Raw genomic sequence first — 20,493 nt, 5'->3', positions numbered from 1 at the left:
AGGACTAGGAAGACAGAGTCAGCCCTACTGCCTGCTCATCTGAATGAAGTAAAGGGATGGGCACCTGGCCCAAAGGGTATACAAATGTCTGAAATCATGACCCGCTCTCCCTTTTTAATGTTGCTGTTGTTAAAATGAGGCAAACACTGCTGTAAAGGGGTTTTCTCTCCACTATTTTTGCCACTGCTTCTAGCGGTCCTCTCAGGCAATGAATAAAACTTGAAGAAGGGCAGTCTGGTGCACAAATGTTCTCGTTGTCTTAAAGGGGTCAATGGTCAAAGGTGAAAAAAATCCTGAGCAGTTTTAACGTGGAAACCAGTGAGTGAGTGTGTGTCTGTATCTCCTGTGAGGAGTCTCATTTCAGACAGAGCAACTACTTTGCAGTGAGAGAACAGACTTAGAAGATGCTGAAATTCAGAACAACTTGGTTATATTACTGACCCCTCCATTATACAGTTTATATAATTAGACATAATGACAAAGTTAGTGGTTTGTATCTGGCATCCGGTCCTCCCACAGACTCTAGTAATGTACTGCAGCTTCATAGCTTTTCCAGGTTCTCCTCCCTAAGTATTCCTATTGCTAAATATTAAATGTCAGCAGTTAGCAAGTAAAACCACTCACGTATAAATGATATTCCAGCAGGATGCCTTCCAATCCAAAACAAATCTTTGGTCTTATTCTTGACACCTTAAAAATGTCTTTTAGCAATAACTAATCTACTTGTACTAGGTCACTAGAAAATACACAGGTTACAGTTATACTGTCTTAATACCATTCTCCAAAGAGAAAGAGGCTCCAAAGAATTTTACCAATCCTGAATCCCTCATGACTATTGGTGCAATAATAATTGCAGAGAACGAAGGGAAAGAGCAATATTTTTCAGAATTACAAGAGTTGTTACAAGCATAAATTTAGACACATTAAAAGGCAGTGAGTGAAGCGCAGAGGAAACCTATCACAAAGATCTCAGAAAGTGTTATGAAACAAGAATTCCACCTACTCTGTTGTGTGGTCCTGTGTGCTTATGCACAATGGACAGGCTAAGAAAATGAAAAAACCCAAACAAAGAAGAGCAAAACGTGCTTGCACCCACAGTGCAACTTTGGTAGAACCTGGCCACCTCAGTCCACCAGTGGCATTGAGACCCAAACTAGCCAATTCTCCTCAAAGGTCATAGGCATCAAAATTTTCACAAGTAAGCAGGCATACCCGTAGTTTCACTACTGACCCCTAGAGAGGCTACTGAATATCTGAGCACCTCTAAGGCTATTTTCAGCTCAGCAGCCTGGTGTCCCCAGGCAGCAGGAGGAGGCTCCTTCACAGGATAAAGCCCTTTATGCGGGTCTTGTGGTGGTCCCATCCACCCTGCTGTTGACACCAGCACTCATTTACTCCCACCATGAGCCTTTTAATGGAGCTCAGGCAGGAAAACCTAACCTGCAAAAAAATTCCCCCGAGCAGCTGGGTCTCCTGGGTGTGCTCGTACTCCTAACATATGCAGCAGTGTGTGGTTTGGCACAGCGCAAAGCAGCTGTGTCACTTTATTATTCAACATTTACGATTGTCAGGGATGCTGGCCACGCCTAAATCCTCTTGTAGCTCTGGGCTTTAATTAGCAACATGTTCAAAATACTTTCAGTGCTTCTAGATGACAGCTATAGGTGCCTGCGGACAATGCTGGATGGTACCGGCAGCCCTGTCTGTAAAGGGAAATGTAGCTGGCTGTTAATGAATGTCACAGGTCCTTAGCATCACTCAAACAAGCTAAAGAATTAATTTCTATCAACATCTCTATTTACAGAATCTCTGGATATTTAACAAAGGAACTACAGTGGCAAGTTAATAACAGAAAAAGACAGGGAAGGGGGGTGTTTAGACCATTTAAATCTTGCGTGAAACTATTGTGGCTAATTAGCATGAAATCAGGAACTGAAGGTCATGAGACCAAAGTCAGCTTCCTCCAGGTCATGCCAAAGCTTGACCACAGTAATAAGGAGGTACAAATTGAACAAATGTGGAGGAGCATTAGTGCGAATAACCCTCCAGCTGCATACCCTGGTGCACTTTCCACCTTTGCAGAACGCTCTTCCCTATGCAGGATCAGGCCAGTGCTAACAGGAGAACAGTGACCCTTCCCCAGTTCCCAGTACTGTTCACTGCTCCAACCAATCTGTTCTGCTTCCCTCGTGTTTTTTCTCCTTTTCTGGCATCTGAAAATGGGCGTTGCTCGGACATGAGCAGTCCCTGGGTGGTGGGTAGCTGCCCAGCTGCCCTGCACCAGTATGGGCCAGCACAGTGCACCAGCACTGCAGCTACCAGCCAGTAGCTCTGCTTCTGCTCCAGCGGGGAGCTGTTATAAAAATCACAGCTCTCGGAAAAACATCTCACACGCGATGAGAAATGCCTTCCTTACAGGCTGCCCCATTATCTGAATAAAAATGTATTCATTTATCTTATCTTGCATTTTAATATTATGAGCTGCAGCATCTCAGCATGGCTTTTTCAGCTTCAGTTGATAATTGTGCTAATTTTTCCATCTAAATTAAGCCACACAATGCTCAGGAGCAAAAAGCAATTGCATTATGATGTGTATTACAGAAACGTTGAATAAATACTATAAGGAAACCCTTTTGTGATGATGTCCAGCTGCCTTTCTTGTAGCAAGAAATTACGAAGGCATTGGGAATATGACAGGACTTTTTTCTCTACAGAGTCAGGAAACTTGGGTGGAGGGAGCTGGAGTCGGTCTGCCTGGGCAGAGCAGCTTGGAGACTCGTTGTTGGTAAGGCTGCTGGTGGCTTGCCTGCTTGTTTTCCCCAAACTTGTTCCTCTAGACCAGGCATAACAGCTCGGGAAGAGCATCACAGAGACAAACTCATCCCTATGAATTAGCTGGCAGGGGACAAGCCATCTGTGAGGAGGTGGGCATGTGTTTTGAGCCCAACACGGGGTGAGCCTGTAATGAAAGTGCTCTCTGTAGGAGCCACACTTTTGTGATCTCTCTTAGAGAGCTATGGCTGATAGAAGAGTCTATGTAAATCTTATTTTGTGTGGCTGCACAGGCGGTACACCCAATGGAGTGCAGAGACCTTGGCGATAACAGACTGCAGACAGGATAGCAGGGCCTGACTTCGTCTGAGCGAAGATCTGGTTCTCCTCTTGGTGGGCTCGATGAGCAGGGTCCCTCAAAGGGGATGAGTGTGGTGATTGTTAGTAAGGAGGTCACAGCAAACTTAACTTTCGGCAGACAGAGCAGGATGGTTTAGTCCTTAGTCCTTTTATGGTCTCACCTAAACCAAGGATGGGAGAATTACACCTCTCTTCCTCCGCTTTACCGGGTAGTTTGTTTGGTTTGGTTTTTTTTCACTTTCAAGGACATAAATGCCTGACAAATTGTACCTAGTTCTGCATAATTTGGGGACAGCTGAACATCAGATGTATCATGCTGAAAGCCACAGCCTCCAGAGTACCTTATTCTCTTCAGATGATCTAGTGGAAAACTTTCCCTTGGGAGATTTTAGGACTTTGTGCTGCATCTTTGATGAGCTGATTGCAAGTCCATCAGTGGTCCTCACTCCCAGAACCTGGGAGAGGAGACATGGTCCCTGTATAGGGGGGTTGCATGGCTGCAGAGTGGGCAGGATGGGCTGCAGATATTTGCTCTGCACCCTTTCCTGGGGAAAATAAGCAGTTACAGTCTCTGGTGGGACCCACGGGGTGTGGAAGGAAAATGAGGCAGGTTTATCTCACAGGGCAGGGGGCAAGGACCACTCAAACCCCTGATTAAGTGTTTGCTGTATCAAAAATGTGCCACCAAAGAGCTGTGACCAGTGGACTTGCCCTATATTTTGTTAGTAATCCAAGTGGATTTAGCAGCATATATAGATTTACCAGGCACACAATTTATTTGCATTTATTGAGCCTTATCCTGCCTCCAATTGGATTTTTGCAATACCAACCTAAATAGTTCTGTTCAGACATACTTTGTTTCTATGTGACTGAACAGTCCTCATGAGGAAAAAAAAAGCCCCTTATTTTTGGCACTTTCTTTCTATAGAGAACTTGATTAGAGGAGGCTGGCTTAATCAACTCAGCATCTCTGCTCCAGCCACATTGTAAGGTTACCATACAAATGAAATCATAAAATGGACACACATTTTTGCCTTCAAGGAAGAAATGCCCCCCAAATGCCATCTGCCACCGCAGCAAGAGGGTTTTAAGCTTCTGCTTTTCCACAACAGCGAAAGAAAAACCCGCAAAAGAAGGAAAATCAGAGCGAAAGCCTTCCACGAGTGAGTGCGCTGCAGGGTGGGCTATTTTAGAGTAGAGAGCAATTTCAGGAGAGGGGGTCTTTGGGGCTGTGCAGAAGTGCAGATTGCCCATTCCTCTCCTGTGGAGGGGTACTGCATCCTCCCAAGAGCATCCTGCAGCCAGCACGTCCACCTCCCTCACGTTACTGTCATACGTACACACCGAGCCCATGCTGGAGGAAAACTTGAGCTTAGAAGATACACGAAATCTGTTGTTGCTACCGTTTGTTTTGGTTTTTTTTTTAAAGTAAATTACATTTAATGAAAATATCTGAGACACAAAGTACCTTCTTTTCCTTTTGATTAGCAATTATGGTTGCTAATTAAAGCAATACCAAAATAATTGTGTCATAGTACAAAACTCATGCACATATTTCTCTGTGCCAAAAAAATAAGATTATGACCTCCAGTCATAGTTCCAGAAGAGATAATGCTTTACTAATACTTTTACAGGGCTTAATTCAACATGCAGATGAGAGAGAAGAACTGTGTAGCTTTTGATGTATGGTGCAGGACACCCTGTCACATAAAGATGCAGAGAGAGATCACAACAGTCCCTTTTCTTAGAGTTGCAACACAATTAGCCAAAGAATCAGCTTCAAGTGTTCTCACATTCCTCACTTTCTTTTGTTTTTCAAATCTTCTTTGTGTGTTAAAATATAACCTGCGTTTCTGTTGGTGTGAATTTTCTTTGCCTAGTGCCTTCACATGGACACATCTTTGACCATTTGCTCAGGGGAACACTCACTGGACAAGACTGATTTCCTGCAACCAACTAAATAGTCTTTTTGTAAGAATAAAAGAAAGGCACATCCTCCACAAAAGCTAATTCATGCAGCATGACTCTTTGAATATATAGTCTAGCAATACACAAGTGTTGGAAGTGGCATAAAAGATCCTTGAAAACACTTCTAATTGATTAATTCAGCAGGGTAGCACCGTGGAAATGATTGATTTTAGTCTACCAGACCTCCCTCTGGCCTTTTCAGAGACTCTGTTGATCGGTACTTGAATGGACAATTGAATACAAATGGCAGCATGACAATAGCACCCAAATTATTTAAAGCTTGAAGTTTTCCTGTCATTTTAATGTATCAAATTGACTGCAACAGGTTAAAGATGCCCCAAAGACCAAAGCATTTTTTAAAAAATGTATCTTTTAAATAGTGACAACATTAAGGTCAGTAGTAATGACTGGTCTCAGATAACTGATCTGATTGACAAATAATAGGTGACTGTGTTCTCCTTAGACAACGAAGGCTGAGGCATAACAAACACGGTGATAAGGACTATTAGAAAGGGTAGATAAAATCACAATAGGAGATTTTTTTGAGGTCATCAAGTCAGTTTCCTGTTTTAGCTGGATTTGATACAGCCTTTGCAAACCAAACCAAGGGCATGTACGTTACCAGTGCTTACTTAAACTTAAGCCGCCCTTACTTTGCCAATCAAAGTAAAAAATGTTAGTGACATGGGCTGAAATTTCTGCTGCTCAGCTGGAGTTTAGGAGGCAGGTCATAGCTGCACTGAAGACATATAGTTATGAAATACCAAAATGAGAAATGGGAAGGACTATTTGTTGGTGCTTGATCCTCTGGGCTTGGCTCGGGCAAGCTCCCGCTGCAGCTCAGACCCACTTTCAGAAGCCGTGCAGACCTGCTGCGAAGAAAGGTGGTTTTACTGCTCTTCCTTTGGCAGGATAACGCTTGAACATGGCTCGTGATCTTAGACATAACCATTTCATTGTGCTTCCAGAGTAATCATGTGAAATATTGACGGCAGAGGAGGCAGGCAGTGGCTGCGAAGGAGCCCCTCGCTCCATGGGAGGAGGATCACGCTGTCTCCTGCCCTGAAGGAAACCTCTTCTTGATGAACTTACGGCTTTTTGAAAGCTCCTTGGTTTCCCTGGGCCCCTGTCCTGAGCCAGGGCTGTGGGGTTGACGTGGATTTCACACATGGACTTCTGCAAAGGCAGCTGAGGGCTCAGCAGGGTAAGCAGGACACAACCCAGCCCCCGGTTTGAGAGGGAAGGCAGCCTTTCTCCTTCCCGGCATCCCCGATACGACCTTTAAATCCATGGTTTACTCGTGCTTGGTGGGACCTGCCTTGATTACTAAGTGCTGCAAGAAGGGGAAGCGTGCAAACTCGTGCTCATCAAAAGTATTTAGGTATCTTCTGCTGGTATTTGCAAAAGGACTTTGGTACTTTGACATCTTTTGAGGGTCTAAACCTGCTAACGCGGTTTCTCTTCACAACTTCCAGTGGCGGCTGGTTTTGATCAGCTCAGCTGTACTGTCACACCCAACCTGTGCCATCAGACCCTGCAACTGCAGAAAATTTCACTAAACAAGTTACAAGTGTTTCTTCAGATATCATGGTTGGGACTTGTTCAGGCTGGCCGGGACTCAGTATTATATGCATTCATTTGCCTCAAAATTTACCAACTTGTTCTCTGCAATCTCAGCTTATTTATATAAGTATTGAAAATCTCTTACCCTTGTGACTGTAACGTAAACTATGAAAATTATTCACAGAGTGTAACCAAGGAACATCTGCCCAAGCTATGAGCTGCTTGAGGAGGTGTCAGTACAGATGTTCCTGACGTTCTCTCCCCTGCCCCACAGCCTGCAAAAATACATAGTGAAAAAGGGGAGAGAATCACTTTGTATGCACCTAAAACCATTTCCTAGCAAATGACCTAAGCAGACAGCATTTCACTCTGGAGCGAGGAGTGGCACCTGCTGGAGAAGTCCATCCTCCCCTCCACCAGCTGGCCCATCAGCCGGGAGGGAAGGCCAGCACGGCAGGCTCAAGTTGGACCGCTCCGGACTGGGAACCAAGCATCTCTTGTGGGGACTTCTCCCTGCACATCTGCTGCCTTTCCCTGTGGCTGTCAATCACTGTGCAGGGGGTCCAAGTACCTGTGAAGCTTTTCTTCTTATGCTCTACCCCCGACAGCTTACAGCTTTTTCAGCTGCATGTCAGAGGGAGCCCAGGCTTGCTGGGCTGGACTGATTAGCTCTGCATCCCACCTGTATATTTCACAGAAACGGCATTTTTGTGCAATCCCCCTTTAGGTCCCTCCGGTTAGGGCCATGGCAGCACACCTCTCATTATTCAGCATCTTGGGATTGCAATAATTTCTTTTTTTTCCCATTACAGGTGCATAGGAAGCACCATGAAAGTATGTGCCTGAGTCAAGCTCTCAAGTTAGTCCCCGTTAGCAGGCAGAAACGTTCATGAAATTGTACACAGGGCAATTGGAAATGGCTTAACCAAGCTTATCCGCAAGCAGAGTGCTAATGAGCAATAATTAGTTCACTCACGAGCTGTGGGCTTAGCTCATCTGCTTAAAAAGGAGTGGGTTTCTAATATAATGCCAATTTTCATTACAGAGATATCATCAGCCAGCGCTCATCTCAGCATTAAGAAGATGTTGCAGTTTCTCAATTCCTGCTGAAAAACTTGCAGAAATACTTCGGTGTTTCTAAAGAGCATCTGGGTGTATTAAAAAACCCCATACGCATGTGTAGGTAAAATATTAATTCCTTAAGTTTTAAACCATACTGGGTTTATCTTGCACTAGGAAAGCAAAGGGAATACAAGCAATTACAGGCAAACTGAATTGCTCTGTCTACCTTCTTCTTAGAAGTTTTTTTTCCACTTCAAGGTGATTTGACGTTTTTGGGTTAGACTTTAGGAACTCAGTGCGGGAGCCTGGCTTTGTGTTGCTGCTCCAAACAAGAAACGATTCAATTATGCATCAGCCCACCCCTTCCCCAAAACTAAACCCTCTCAGAACCTGAACTCCCTTCAGCACAGGTTTTAAATAGAAAGGATAAGTAGGGTAAAGCTGGTTGTGGGAGCTACTTTACCTTCCATATTTTCCATCAGACGATGCCTCTGACCTGGCCGGGGTCTCAGGTCCCTGGCTGTGTTTTCTCCTACTGGGAGATGCCAATCTCCTCACGCTCTGTGGATGATCAGGAGTGGGAAATTGAGACACTTCTGTGTTGCAGAGCTTTCCTTCATAACTGTGGGTCTATTCACTACTGTGCCAAGATTTGGTGAATGCAACAGATGTTATTTTAATCTAAGGGTTCAAGTTTTATCTCAGATTTTATATTAAATGAAAGGGCCTAGTTTCACTGAAGCGTGGTTGTGTGAAAGCATTATAAGGCTGTTCATCTTAGGCAAAAGTATATAATGGGTACTCCTGCTAAGCAGTTTTGCAAACTTGGTGACAAGCTTATTGCTGTTATTTTACTGCACACTGTTTCCTTAATGCTTGGAATATGTTAATCTTTTTTCAGTTTTGTCTTAGTGGTCTAAAATCTGGATGTTAAAAACAAAATGGGAAATTTGAGCTTAATTTCTTTGTTGTTTTCGAATATGCTAGTTTGCATCCAGAGAATTTACCCCAACAATTTGACTTCTGCATCAGAGCAAGTGGTGTAACATTTCTGAAAGTGGAGAGTTTTGCTCATCACAAACATGAAAGCACCTTTTGGTGTGTATGTTGGACAATAACTGATAAGTAAAATAAAAGTGAAGAGCTCACTTGAAAAAAATTGGCAACTCTAAGTTAAAAAAAAAGCATTTTTCAACTTTAATAGTGCAATGGTAATATTTCAGTGGAGGTCTGTATTCCTCCCAGAATTTGCCTGATGCATACTGATATTCCCTATAGCTGTCCATCACTTAGGAAGTAGCTGCTTTCCATTATTTAATACAGATGCTTTACAAATATTTCTGTTATTCGGTTTCTCCTCAAGAGAAGCAGCCAGCACTTGCAGAGCTACTAGAGCTCAGCCGTGGGCGACTACAGCCCAGGCCGGCTTTTGAAGGTGACTTGCAAAGAGAACTTCAGGATCTGGTGGCTTTGATGCCACCAGCGCTCAGAAGCTTTGGGAAATGCAACGGCTGCCTCTGGCACAGGATCATACTCCACAAGGGATTAAAAACCATTTCATCATAAACGCCGTGCCATAGCATCTACCCCAATGACATACTTACCCTGCTTGGGTTTAAATCTCCATCAGATAAGACCCAAGTGTGGTTCTTTCTCATCTTTTAAAATAAAAGTTACAAGCTTTTATCTGGACTTCCCAAACCAGATGCTCAGGGCAGTGATCGCTCCATGCCTGGTGACTGTACTAGTGCTTTTAAGTGTCTTGCATGTCTTTTGCATTTCTTTAGCCCTGGTGCCCTCCACTCTGCACAGGCATAATCTGTTGTTCCTTTTCATCACTTTCTCTTTGCTTTCCAGCTTAGTTTTCCAACATGTCACTCCTTACTCAGATCAAAAGGATTAACAGAGCTAAAAAGCTTAAGCAAAGCAGTCATTATATTTGGCACAGGTTTGCTAGTGCCTATGCTGCGGACACTGTAATCATTCTGTTTAAATGACCAGCTTTGGACCAGCTCATTATTTTTTTTTCAGCTGACTGCTAAATTCTTACCTATTTTGAAAAAAAAGTTAGAGTTGAAACCCTCTTTAGAAGATCACTATGAGTGGGATTTATCTTGACTAATTTTATCCATCTAAAAGTTTTGGGACTAGCTTAAGCCCGTACTGTTCTCAGGGAGGAGAGGGGAGGAACTGAGGATGGTCAGTGAGGTAATTCAGCAGGAGAGAGTGATATAGCAATACAAAATGTCTAGATTGCTCCGTTCCCTTTGTCTTCAGAGCAGGAGCTGAGGGTGTTACGCTCAGACCCGGAGGCCACGGTGTGTCCTCCACTTGGGAGAAGATGCTGTGGGGCAGTTCCCATCTCCCCTGCGTAGCGCAAGGCTCACGCACGTCCTCAAAGTACAGTCTAAGTGGGATTTAAAGGAGATTGGCCCTAGTCCCACTCGGGGATTTAATTCCTTTGGATTTTATGTAAGCAGCCACCAAAGCTATTTAGTGCAAGGCATTAGGTAATGTAGCCTGCTCTGAAGATGTAGGGCTTGTGGGTTTTCCAAATGTTCAGCAGAACGGTGAAGTCCTTGCTTTAGGAACATAACAGTTTTAATGCCCAAAAAAAGAAGGGGGAAACATTTGGCTGTTGGACAGAGTTATTCCCTTACACTGCCCCTAGTTTTTAGCAAGTATTGTTTCATGACCCAATGAAATTTGTTTTAAGTCCCACAAGTGGTGGGAGAAGTTTAGTGGCTGAACACCTTCCTTTCATTCAGCAGTTGTCTTCTAAGGTCAAGGCATCTTTGAGGAGGCTTCGCCGGACATCTGTAAGCTTGAATTGGATAAGAGTGAGGAGCAGTAGTGCCCTCACAACAGGAGCTATTGCCTCAGCACCATACTTTTTAACTGATGCTGAATGCGAGACCGCTATCGCTCTGCGTAAGAGTTATCAGATTTGCTGATAATTCAGCTGAGAATTGCTGAAGTTTTGTGGTATCCCGGAGGGTGAAATGAAGGGGGGTTTATATGCTAGTTCTATAACTATAAAGCAGAGTGTAGCCCTCCAAAGGAAGGGTAAAAACACAACAAACAAAATAACTATTGCTACTGGTTAAAAGTTACAAAAGTTTTTGTCTGTCTTGCTCAGGCAATTGCAATTATCACCCGTTTCCTAGGAATTCTTAATATTGGCACCTGTGAATTATTGGCTGTCATACAAACGTTATCTACTACATTTCCAACACCAGCTGCCCTGCCAGGGGTCTGCTGCAGCCTTACAATTAAGCTGTCAGCTTCCCTGGTTGTAAGGAGTAATGACAAAGCAGCTCCAGCTTCTCTGAAACATACCTAAAAATGAATGGTTGGGGGGGTCACATTAAGAAAAAACAAAACAAACCACGCAAATGTTCTTGAGGTTGTTTTCAAGTACTTATTGACGTGAAATTCTCAGTACTTTAATTTGTATACAAAACGTACCTAGAAACCCATTATGATTTTCCAGTCACCGAAGGCTGGAGTTTAAGCATCGCACGGGTACAGCGCTAACAAAGCCTCAGTGGGAAGAGGTTTTGCACAGCAATGAAACATTAGTCATACTTGCGTATTCTGCTTTCCACACATTGAAGGTCTGAGGAGACAAAGAGCCGTGCCCTGGACAGTTTTGAAATCCATCAATCTCTGTCATTCCTGAATGGAACCCTCCGAGTGGAAAGGCTTTTTGCCCACGCAAGTACCACAGCATTGCACGGGGTGTCATGCCGCCGGGTATGTTACAGTATGTTTTCTAAAGAACATTTCCCTGAGGTAAGAGGCAAAATATAGCTCTTGTATCCAATATTGCATAAAGTCTACTCCTCTGCAGGAAAGCAATCTCCTTCTCCCTTCCCAAAACAAAAACACCATTTAAAATTACATTATTACCAAGAATGAGCAGGACAAACAGTGCACTTATTTTTATTGCCATTTAAGGGTAGTTTAAAGCCAGGCTTATCTATTACCTTATAGAAGATTATTTCCATTTACAAATATGAAGAGTATTTCGGTACTGCTTTCCCTAACACCAGTGACTTGTATAAATACTTTTTTTTCCTAGGAACAAATTACATGTACCATGAAATATGGTAAGTTTTGATATTGTGTGAGGCTATGCAGTTCATGTACAAATTGAGCTTTTGCCGTTTTTCTTTTCTGGATGACATTTTTGCTCCTAGCTTCTTGCTTTTCTCTTAGTTTTGGTGGCAATTGGTTTGGTTTGGGTTTTGGTTTTTTTTTTTCACTTGGAAGCAAATCAAAATACACAGCAGACATTTTACTGTCTAAATTGCACAGCCAGTTTGGAGCAGAAATAATAAAATGTTCACAACATTACTGTAGTAGGCCTTGCTGGTGAGGTGAAAACGTGCCTAACAATGAACACCTAATGAGATTTGATCAAGGCTCGCCATCGATTCTTTGCCCTAAAGGTTAGAGGTCGTGAAAGCTGCATTAGCACCAGAAGGATACAGCTTTTTAGGCCCACACTTGCTGGGCAAACACTGCGGCTGGACCCCTGATAGCTGGCAATGCCCCAGGATGGGTTTGTGGTGGTGACAAGCAGTGCTGCCAAGGGCTGGACCCAGACCTGGACCCGAACCGGGACCCGGACTCTGACCCAGAACCAGACCCAGCACGGTGCTGTGGGTGGCTGGGGCTCATAGGATGAACACGTGGATGGGGCCCCCCATGCCTTGCCTCCCAGCCCCAGCTGGGATTATGCTTCTAAACGAGTCACTTAAGGTTTCTGCTGCAGCTTCCCCACCTCTTCCCTTTCACCAAATGCTTACAGTGATATGTGAAGTGGTATGGACGGGTCCAACCCAGCAGAATAGCTGCAGAGACCACCCAAGACCGGGGACCTCGCAACCTCTGCGCACCCGGCTGGCATGGCAAGCCAGCAAAAGCCATCCAAAATGCTCCTCAGCCACACAGCCAGCAAAATTTCCTGATTTGCCATCCTGCATCAGGGACGTACAATCCTTTTTCTCCGTGTGAAGTCTTATTGTTTTTGTGCAAACCCCTTCTGTTAAATTTCAGGAAAACCCAGAGAAACCTCCTCCCCACAGGTTCCCAGGGCTTTAACACGTGTTGGTGGCCAGAAGCCAAGTACATTTTAGGGAGTAGCAGCAAACAGCTGCTTTTCAGACTCTTCCCAACACAGTTTTAAGACTTGCTCCACGCAGTTATTACAAGCATGATTCAAACTCAGCTTCCAACCCTGGCATGAGCAGGACCTTTTAGCCTGCTTTCCTAAGGAAACGCTGTACATGTGATGACACTCTCATCAATAATATTTCTTAACCCACTTGCCAGCTTCAATCAAACCTCGCAACCAGGCAGCAGTCTTGGAGACCCCAAGTTCCTACAGGGTTCACGAACCACATGTGGCTGGGCCAAGGGAAATGAAAGAAAAAGCAAGTCAACCTGTATGAGACCCCAGAGAGCCCAGGGAGAGGGGGATGCTCTGGATGCCCGGCTCCGGGAAAGCTTTGCAACGTTTTTCATCTGCGTGGACACTGGACTGTCCAGCAGAAAAGCAGATTTCATTAGTTCTAATATCGGTTTTTACAGCAGTATCATGAACTTATGCTCTCTGGCCGATGTCTCCCACAGTATTGGAACCAGCCCCCTCTGGGAGGTGAGAACGGAGAGTCAATTTTGTGAATGTCAAAAGCCTCTTGGAGGGCTTCTCAGGTGCGAGCCGCAGTTGCTTTCCCTTGGCTGGAGGGATGGCCACAAGCAGCGAGGCAGCGAGGACAGGGTTGCTCCCCATTTGAAAACATGCCTTTGTTCAAAGCAGCAGTTTTTTGCCATGAGCACACACGTGCCTGCAGGGAGCTTCCTTCAGGGACCCGGCTGGAAAATGGGGCCGCAGGGGCTGGCTCAGAAAGACGGCGGAGTCGCCTGGCTGTTCCTTTGAATGACTGCTTTAACAAGGAGGTACAGTGACAGCCTGCACTCACAGGGACTTCGGAAACCAGCCAGCAGTAGTTTCCTTACTAGACTTTTTTTCCCTTTAATTCTACACTGCACATTTCCAAACAGAAGAGTAGCACATCTCCTGTAATAGCAGCAGTTTTGCTGCAGCACCTCAGCAGAAGGCAGCTAGGGAGAACAAGCCGAGTCTGGACGTGAGAAACTTGCAAGGAGCAGACCCTCACGACTGGTCTCAGTACCAGCCACGCCAGGTCACAGAAAGCCGTGCTCCTTCACCAATGCAGGCTAAAGCAATCCAATTCAAGATGCCAGAAGTTATTTCTAGTAACAAAGCCAACAAACACTCTTCTAGCCGATTAGTATTTTTCAGACTCATTATAAAAAAAAAATAAAAATCTCTATCCCTCATTTTCTCTTTGTTCAGTGCTGCAATGTTTCCCTAAGCCAGAGGCAAGATAAAAAGACAGGGTGGGAGAGATGTGCAAAGATAGCACCATTGTCAACCAAAGAAACCTCCTTCAATTATTCAGGGTATCTGCCGTTCTCAAATTTCCCATTCTTACAGCTTGAGCTAAGTGCTGCTGCATGCATTTGGCAGTAGTTCTTATCAACTCAGAGGACAGCTCGAGTAAGGTACATATGTATTCGTAGGATAATTAACGTCTAAAGTGCATGTTGTGGTAAGAATTTTCCATACACATTCCCAAACTATCTGCCAAATGCGTATTTGTAAAGAGTAAGGATCTTCAAATGGAAAAGGTAAATGTAATCCTAAGTAGATATTAAACAGAAGTGCTCTTTTTCTACTTCATTAACAACTAGAAAATTGACCATAAAGCTGTGGCAAACCAAAATACTCACAAAGCTGCAAGCATCAAAAACCAGTGAGCAACTGAGCACAGCCAACCGACAACTAGGAAAAGCAGGCTTTCTGATATCTACCAGTAATATTTTGAATCTGAAAGGCAAACTGGAGTTGAACTTATAACAAAACAATATTTAAGAAGGTAAATGTGAGAGCTGGGTGTCTATGCTACAATGCTATGAGTTAGAAAAATTCAAACAGACCTTGGTATCTCTATGGATAAACTAGGATAGTGAAGTGACACGAGCTCTGGGCAGAGGTGTTGAGAGGCAGCATGCTCATTTTATCGTATTTATCCTTTTGCAGTGTAGTCTGAATGGCATTTTCATTTCAAAATCCCTTTTACAATATATCACCCCCTTGACAGGGGAGAGGATGCTTCAGTTTGCCAGCCAAATCGGCCCATCCTCCTGAGCCACTACGTTGCATCTCCTTAGGAGTGATTAGACGCTACAGCTGCCTGAACCAAAGAAATCCCCTCCGTTTCCCCAGCTTGTCACAGATGCGTTACCCTTGCTGAGTGTCTGCAGAACCATTGGTAGCATTTCTCTCCAAGGTGCCAGCTGAAAGCAAGCCTGAATAAATCAGCTAGAAGTGGCTGGATCTCCGTACAGCAGCACCTGCTGCCGTATATAAGGTCTGTCATGGAAGGCAAGAAAACTGCCTCCAGTAAAACCGCGGTGAAATGGTGAATAACGTACCCCAGCAACTTGCAGCAAGGCTATATATACATTAGCTCAGTGACGTGCACGGCTCCTACCAGCCGAAGAAGCAGGAAGGCTCAGGGCATTGCACTGTGACATTTCACAAGCCACCGATCTGGTTACGTTCTTCTCAATCAAACTTTTTATGCTTTGTGCAGCTGGTCAAAAAAAGTGGGGTAGCTATTATTCTGCATTCCTCTTCCAACGCACAAATGCTCCTCACTTAAAACTCTCTTAGAAATGCGAAAAAGCTCCTAGCCATCTTAGGAAGGGACCCTTTCAAACCAGCCTCTCCCAAAGGTGGTCCACCAGCTGCAGGGCTTTGCTCAGCAGGGACTCCCCCATTTTGGGGCTGTAGGAGATGGACGGACAGCCGTGGCGGTGCCCCTGCCCTCTTGCCGTGCCCTCAGCGACCAAGCAAAGAGCCCTGGACCTGGGGATGCCCGTGGGCTCTGGGGAGCCGTGGATCTCCACTCCGTGCTGGCCCCATCCGCGTGGTGGGATGGGTGCTAGCTGGTGAGGGAACACGGGTGGAAAAGGGGGATCGGGGAGGGGATTAGGGGCTGGGGAGGGGGGATCAGACGCGACACTTACTGCAGAACCGCCGTCGCCTGGCCACGCGTCGCCAGAGCCGCGTCCGCACCCAGTGCAGGCACGGGGACAGGTCCATGGCTTGAGGGGCTGCCCGTCCCCGGGGCCACCCGGGAGGGCCCGCTCCCCGCTGGGCAAACCCGCGGCAACCCCCGGCCAAGCCCCAGGACGCCGGGAGGACGCGGCGGGCGGCTGCCGAGGCCCTGCCGTCCCTCCGTCGCCACGCCATGTTTTATGCATGAAGGTGGCGGTGCGTAATTTCATCCTGATTCTCCGCGCCTGGTGCGCACGTGAGCTCCTGCGACATGGAGGAGCCACGGCATCGGTCCCTGGGGGGAGAGGGAGAGAGCTCGGGGGGAGGCAAGCAGCGTGGAGCAATCCCGGGGTGGGGGAAGGTGCCCATCAGAGAAACGGGGCCTTTTTCAGCCTCTGCAGTATCGGCTGAAGTTCATCCATCTACAGGTCTACAGGTGCTGCGCTCTGCGTGGACCCCAGAGCGGGAGGAGATTCACGGATATTCGGATGCCCTCCAGAAACCCATGTGCCCTCTGGTCACAAAACCACGGTCTGTGTCTGAAATCCCAACCCCACTGCTCCACATCCCTGGCAATGTGGGGAAGCAGGGGTGCCAAGAGTGAGCTCCATAAAGCTTTAGTGTGTCCATGTCAGTACTGCACTGGTAGGGGTGGTCAGCATTTCTTACTTTCTTTTACATATATAGAGATATATATATATGTATATATACACATCCATATCTTTCTTCATGTTTCCATATTCTAATTTCACTTTTGGTATTACAGTAATCCCCAGAGTGCCACTCATAACCCTGTCACCGCTGTGCGAGGCCCTTGCTCCGTGACTTGACAAAATGACCTCTCCTCCAATGAGTTGACAATTTAGGCACCTGATCACATTCCTATAAGCTTCGCCTTAGCAAATACGTGTGTGTTTCTTACCTTAAGTGTTCCCTACATCTCAAGAAAAAGGCTACCACACACACCCCCCTCCAGCCCTGCCGCCCCAGCATATCCTTCACCAGGTAAGAGCAAGGCTAAGAAGTGGGTCTGGAGCACACCAGCTGTGTTGCAAAGGACCCCTGAAGCCCTTCCCTATCGCAGGTCCTGCTGTGAGACCACTGAAGGTTGGACAGGAGGGCTGCAAGCCTTTCCACACACACTGGTGTAACTGGAGAGCGGTGGCTGGCGGGGTTTCAGGTTTCGTTGCCATTTGAATCTTGTAGTAGGGTCATCCAAAGAGCCGTCATCGTCAGTTTTTCTGGTCTGACGTAACCAGGTAAATCTTGCACTCTCATTGTAATGATAGATAAAAGCCAGCAGATGCATCTGAGCTTCATTTTAAAGTTTGTTGGATTCATCCCGGTCTGGACTAAAAGTAGTATTTTGAATCTACTTTGAAAAAGTAGAATTTTGAAGTAGTATTTCCCAATATTTTGTATTGGGAATATGAAAAAGTTGGTGATATTTGCCCCTGGGGTTTGTGTTAAAGCTCACACGTAGCTCATCCACACTGGGAGTTCACACAGGATTCAGCATGCAACCCCGAACAGCCTGGAAATATAGAAACAAACCCACAAATCATTGTGAAGGGAAGATATAAAATTCCACGGACCTCCATTACATTTTGCCAGACATCAGTCATGTCAGATTATTCATGTGGAGCTGATCAGAAATGAAAGTAATGGGTGGTACAGAAAAACACTTCGAAAAACATGAAGAATTCGCTCTGAGTCTTGAGTCATTGCGCAATAATTTCATTTTGAGACCAGTCAGAGTGAATTAGCCACATACTGTGGTGGACGACACTGCTGGCATAACAGGGAGCAGCTAACCCAGGCTGTTTTCTCCACCGACATGCTTCTGGTATGTGAATGGGCACCACCACCTATTTCTGTTTCTATCAAGAAGGACTCATCATATGATGCTTTGAATCTGCTGTACCAGACTAGAAGAGATTCCTGGGTCACCACATCCAGTCTCCAGCTGCCTTAGGCAATCCCAGCATATTTCCAGCCTTTAATAAATTGTATCTCAGAGTTAGGCTTCCTGCCCTCTTGCCCATTCTTTACTTGAGAAATAAGGAAATACTGGTTGAGGGAACTTTAAGTGGTGGAGAGTCACTTTTTGATTAGAATTCAGCACAGCTGTGATCTCAGTGTCACCAGTTACTTGCAGTGACCCTGATGCATGTAGTTTACAGCAATAAATGAGATATAACAGCAGGTATGTGTGGACTGGAAATAGAAATCAAATCTGAAATGAGAAAGGTATGATGGCTTTGTGTATTTTATGCTTAAATAATGCTTATAATTGTCTTTTTAGAATCCTACAGACAAATAAGAATAATGTAAGAGACTAGCTATGTAGCATTCAATTTTGCTTGTTTAAGGAAAAGACATTACAATGAGAAGTATATTTGTGCTGATGATAGCTTGTTTGCTTCAGTATTTGATGTTTGCCCCCCTCTTTGTTCTTTTTCAAACACAAACACACCTAAGCTTAGAATATGGTACTTGTAGGTATATTTTTACCTTTGGGTAGGCGGAAGTCGTCATTTTTACACTTGATTGGTTCCAATTCATTATTATTTTCTTCATAACTTATTGGGTGATTTGCATGCAGTCATCTGGCACCAAAGCGCAAAGGAGACGTTCAGAAAACCTTAATTATGCACATCATTTTTGACACCACCCCCCCCCCACTTCAATTTTCCTCCAGCTCATTCTTTGTAAATGAATGATGACATGTCAGAGTCACAAGGCAGGGCACCCAGTACATGTGCCTTTCTGCATTTTACTTTAAAATCTTGGTGGAGAGAAAAAGACATGCAGTCGCACAGTAGAACTAGGAACCACAGAGGCAGTTCGCACCCAGTCATGTTGCTCCTGTAACTCCAATCAGCAAGAAAAACCTTGGCAACAGCCAATGAAGGCAACAGCCAACGAAGGCAACAGCCTTCAGTCATCGCAGAGTTTCCAAGGTTAAATATAACCCCTCAATCCAATGCTCCTCATTGACCTCCCAGCGCAATGTGGTTTTCTAGCGGCTGCTGCTATTCTTCTAGAAAGACAGAGACCTCCTGCAGAGAGTGATGGCCACAAATGGGTGCCTGAAGCCCTGACGTGTGGCTCTACTAGTTTTTTCCCTAACATGCTGCTGATAAACAAGCACAGTTAATGAACCTTTTCCATCAGCAGAGGGGATCTGTTGTGGGGCTAGGTTCCCCCACTTCTCTTAAAGGCTTTAAGATGGTCTGATTGCAATATAGGCAATAATTTTTCAGCTTAGCAAACCACAAGCCCGCTACATGTCAGAGCATTGTACTTTGGCGTTTCAGATGCCTATGTTGATGTACAGTGGAATTCAATCTTATTTAATGCTTGAAAGCAGTTGATAAGGTACAGTGATGTTAGTGGATGTCAAGAGCACACGCTGCACTCAGTGACGGAGTAACTAGCGTTTCAAGGAGAACTTCCATTTAAGCCACTCACTCCGTGTGCTTCGGTGCAATGATTCAGTTAGTTAAATCACCGGGTAAGAGCGTTTATAAATACTGTAGGGGAAAAAAAAAAAAGCTGTCAGAGTTGATGGCTCAGGATACAACCCCGGCGGCTCAGCTCTCACTGCCGCACAGTCCTGTGCTCTTCTTGTGCCACCTACTGACCAGTTCCTCCTAACTTTCAAGTCATCGTTTCCCTAAACGGAACATTTTTCAGTTTATTTTAAAACGCAAATACTTGCTGTTGCATTTTGCCCAAGCAATTAGTAGCTAGTGAATACAGTCAGTCTTCATGCCTTCATAATAAGCTCGACTTTAGAGCTGAACCACCCTATTCTGCACTAGTTGGCTCAGTACAAGAAGGATATTGGGATGGGATGGGATGGGATGGGATGGGATGGGATGGGATGGTCTGTGTTGTCCAGCATGTCAGATCTGACAGTGCTTTCTGTCATTAAATATGTAATCCCCTGCTGAAATCATAATGATTTCACAGATGTTCAAAAGCAGAAGCTACCTGGAGAGTTTGCTTTCTGTCCATAGGTGCTTTTCCTGACACGGCTGAGCTACGGCAAGGGGCTGACCTCTCATTCCCCTGTCAGGGAGAGGTACTGAAATGCAGGCTGCAGGTCCTCACCCCCTGGGCGTGCTGGCGGAGAAGTGCTTTTCTTTTGGCTTTCCAACCCCCTGAAATCAAGAACTGCCCCTCGCAACTAAGAAAATACTTTCAATTTTGTTATCAAAAGTCAAGACAATCACTTGGATGTGTGTTCCCTAGCTGGGACATTCCTGAAGTGCTTACAGGGTGGAAAACACGTACCCTATTTTAGCCGTAAAGCTATGTGCTTGCACCTACCTTGGGTAGATAAACCACAGATTGGCCTAACACTGCGAGTTGCTCCGCCAGCTGGGGAAATGCTGGCTTTCACAATTGTTGGTAGGCTGGATATTGCTATTGCTCTGCAAATGTTTCTGATAGCCGCTGTGGCAGTTAACCTTCTGACGGGTTCGAGTTAAAAAGAGTTATTCCAGCCCCCATCCAAGAACCGACTGAAACCTGCAAAGAGTGGTATATGGCTGTGACAAGCCTGGGACTGACGCTCTTTGAGGATTGTGGCATCAATAAAT

At 45.2% G+C, this 20,493-nt stretch overlaps 1 protein-coding gene across 3 annotated transcripts in view; it reads right to left on the bottom strand.

Annotated features, from left to right (window-relative positions):
* The window catches only part of RIPOR2 (RHO family interacting cell polarization regulator 2), a 107,634-nt gene extending 91,579 nt beyond the window's left edge, over positions 1 to 16,055 (bottom strand). The window contains exon 1 of one of the 3 annotated variants that reach the window (XM_069778831.1): positions 15,853 to 16,055. In XM_069778831.1, the coding sequence (XP_069634932.1) occupies positions 15,853 to 15,928 (76 nt within the window). In that variant the 5' untranslated portion in view covers positions 15,929 to 16,055. The remainder of the gene's footprint in view (positions 1 to 15,852) is intronic. The other 2 variants (XM_069778830.1, XM_069778833.1) reach the window with 2 other exon arrangements.
* Between the last annotated feature and the right edge of the window lie 4,438 nt (positions 16,056 to 20,493).

Source organism: Haliaeetus albicilla, chromosome 3 (genome assembly GCF_947461875.1).
Source record: "Haliaeetus albicilla chromosome 3, bHalAlb1.1, whole genome shotgun sequence".
In the NCBI taxonomy this organism is placed as follows: Eukaryota; Metazoa; Chordata; class Aves; order Accipitriformes; family Accipitridae; genus Haliaeetus; species Haliaeetus albicilla.
Note: the sequence above shows the minus strand (reverse complement) of the source record. Positions and strands in the feature narration are given on the sequence as shown.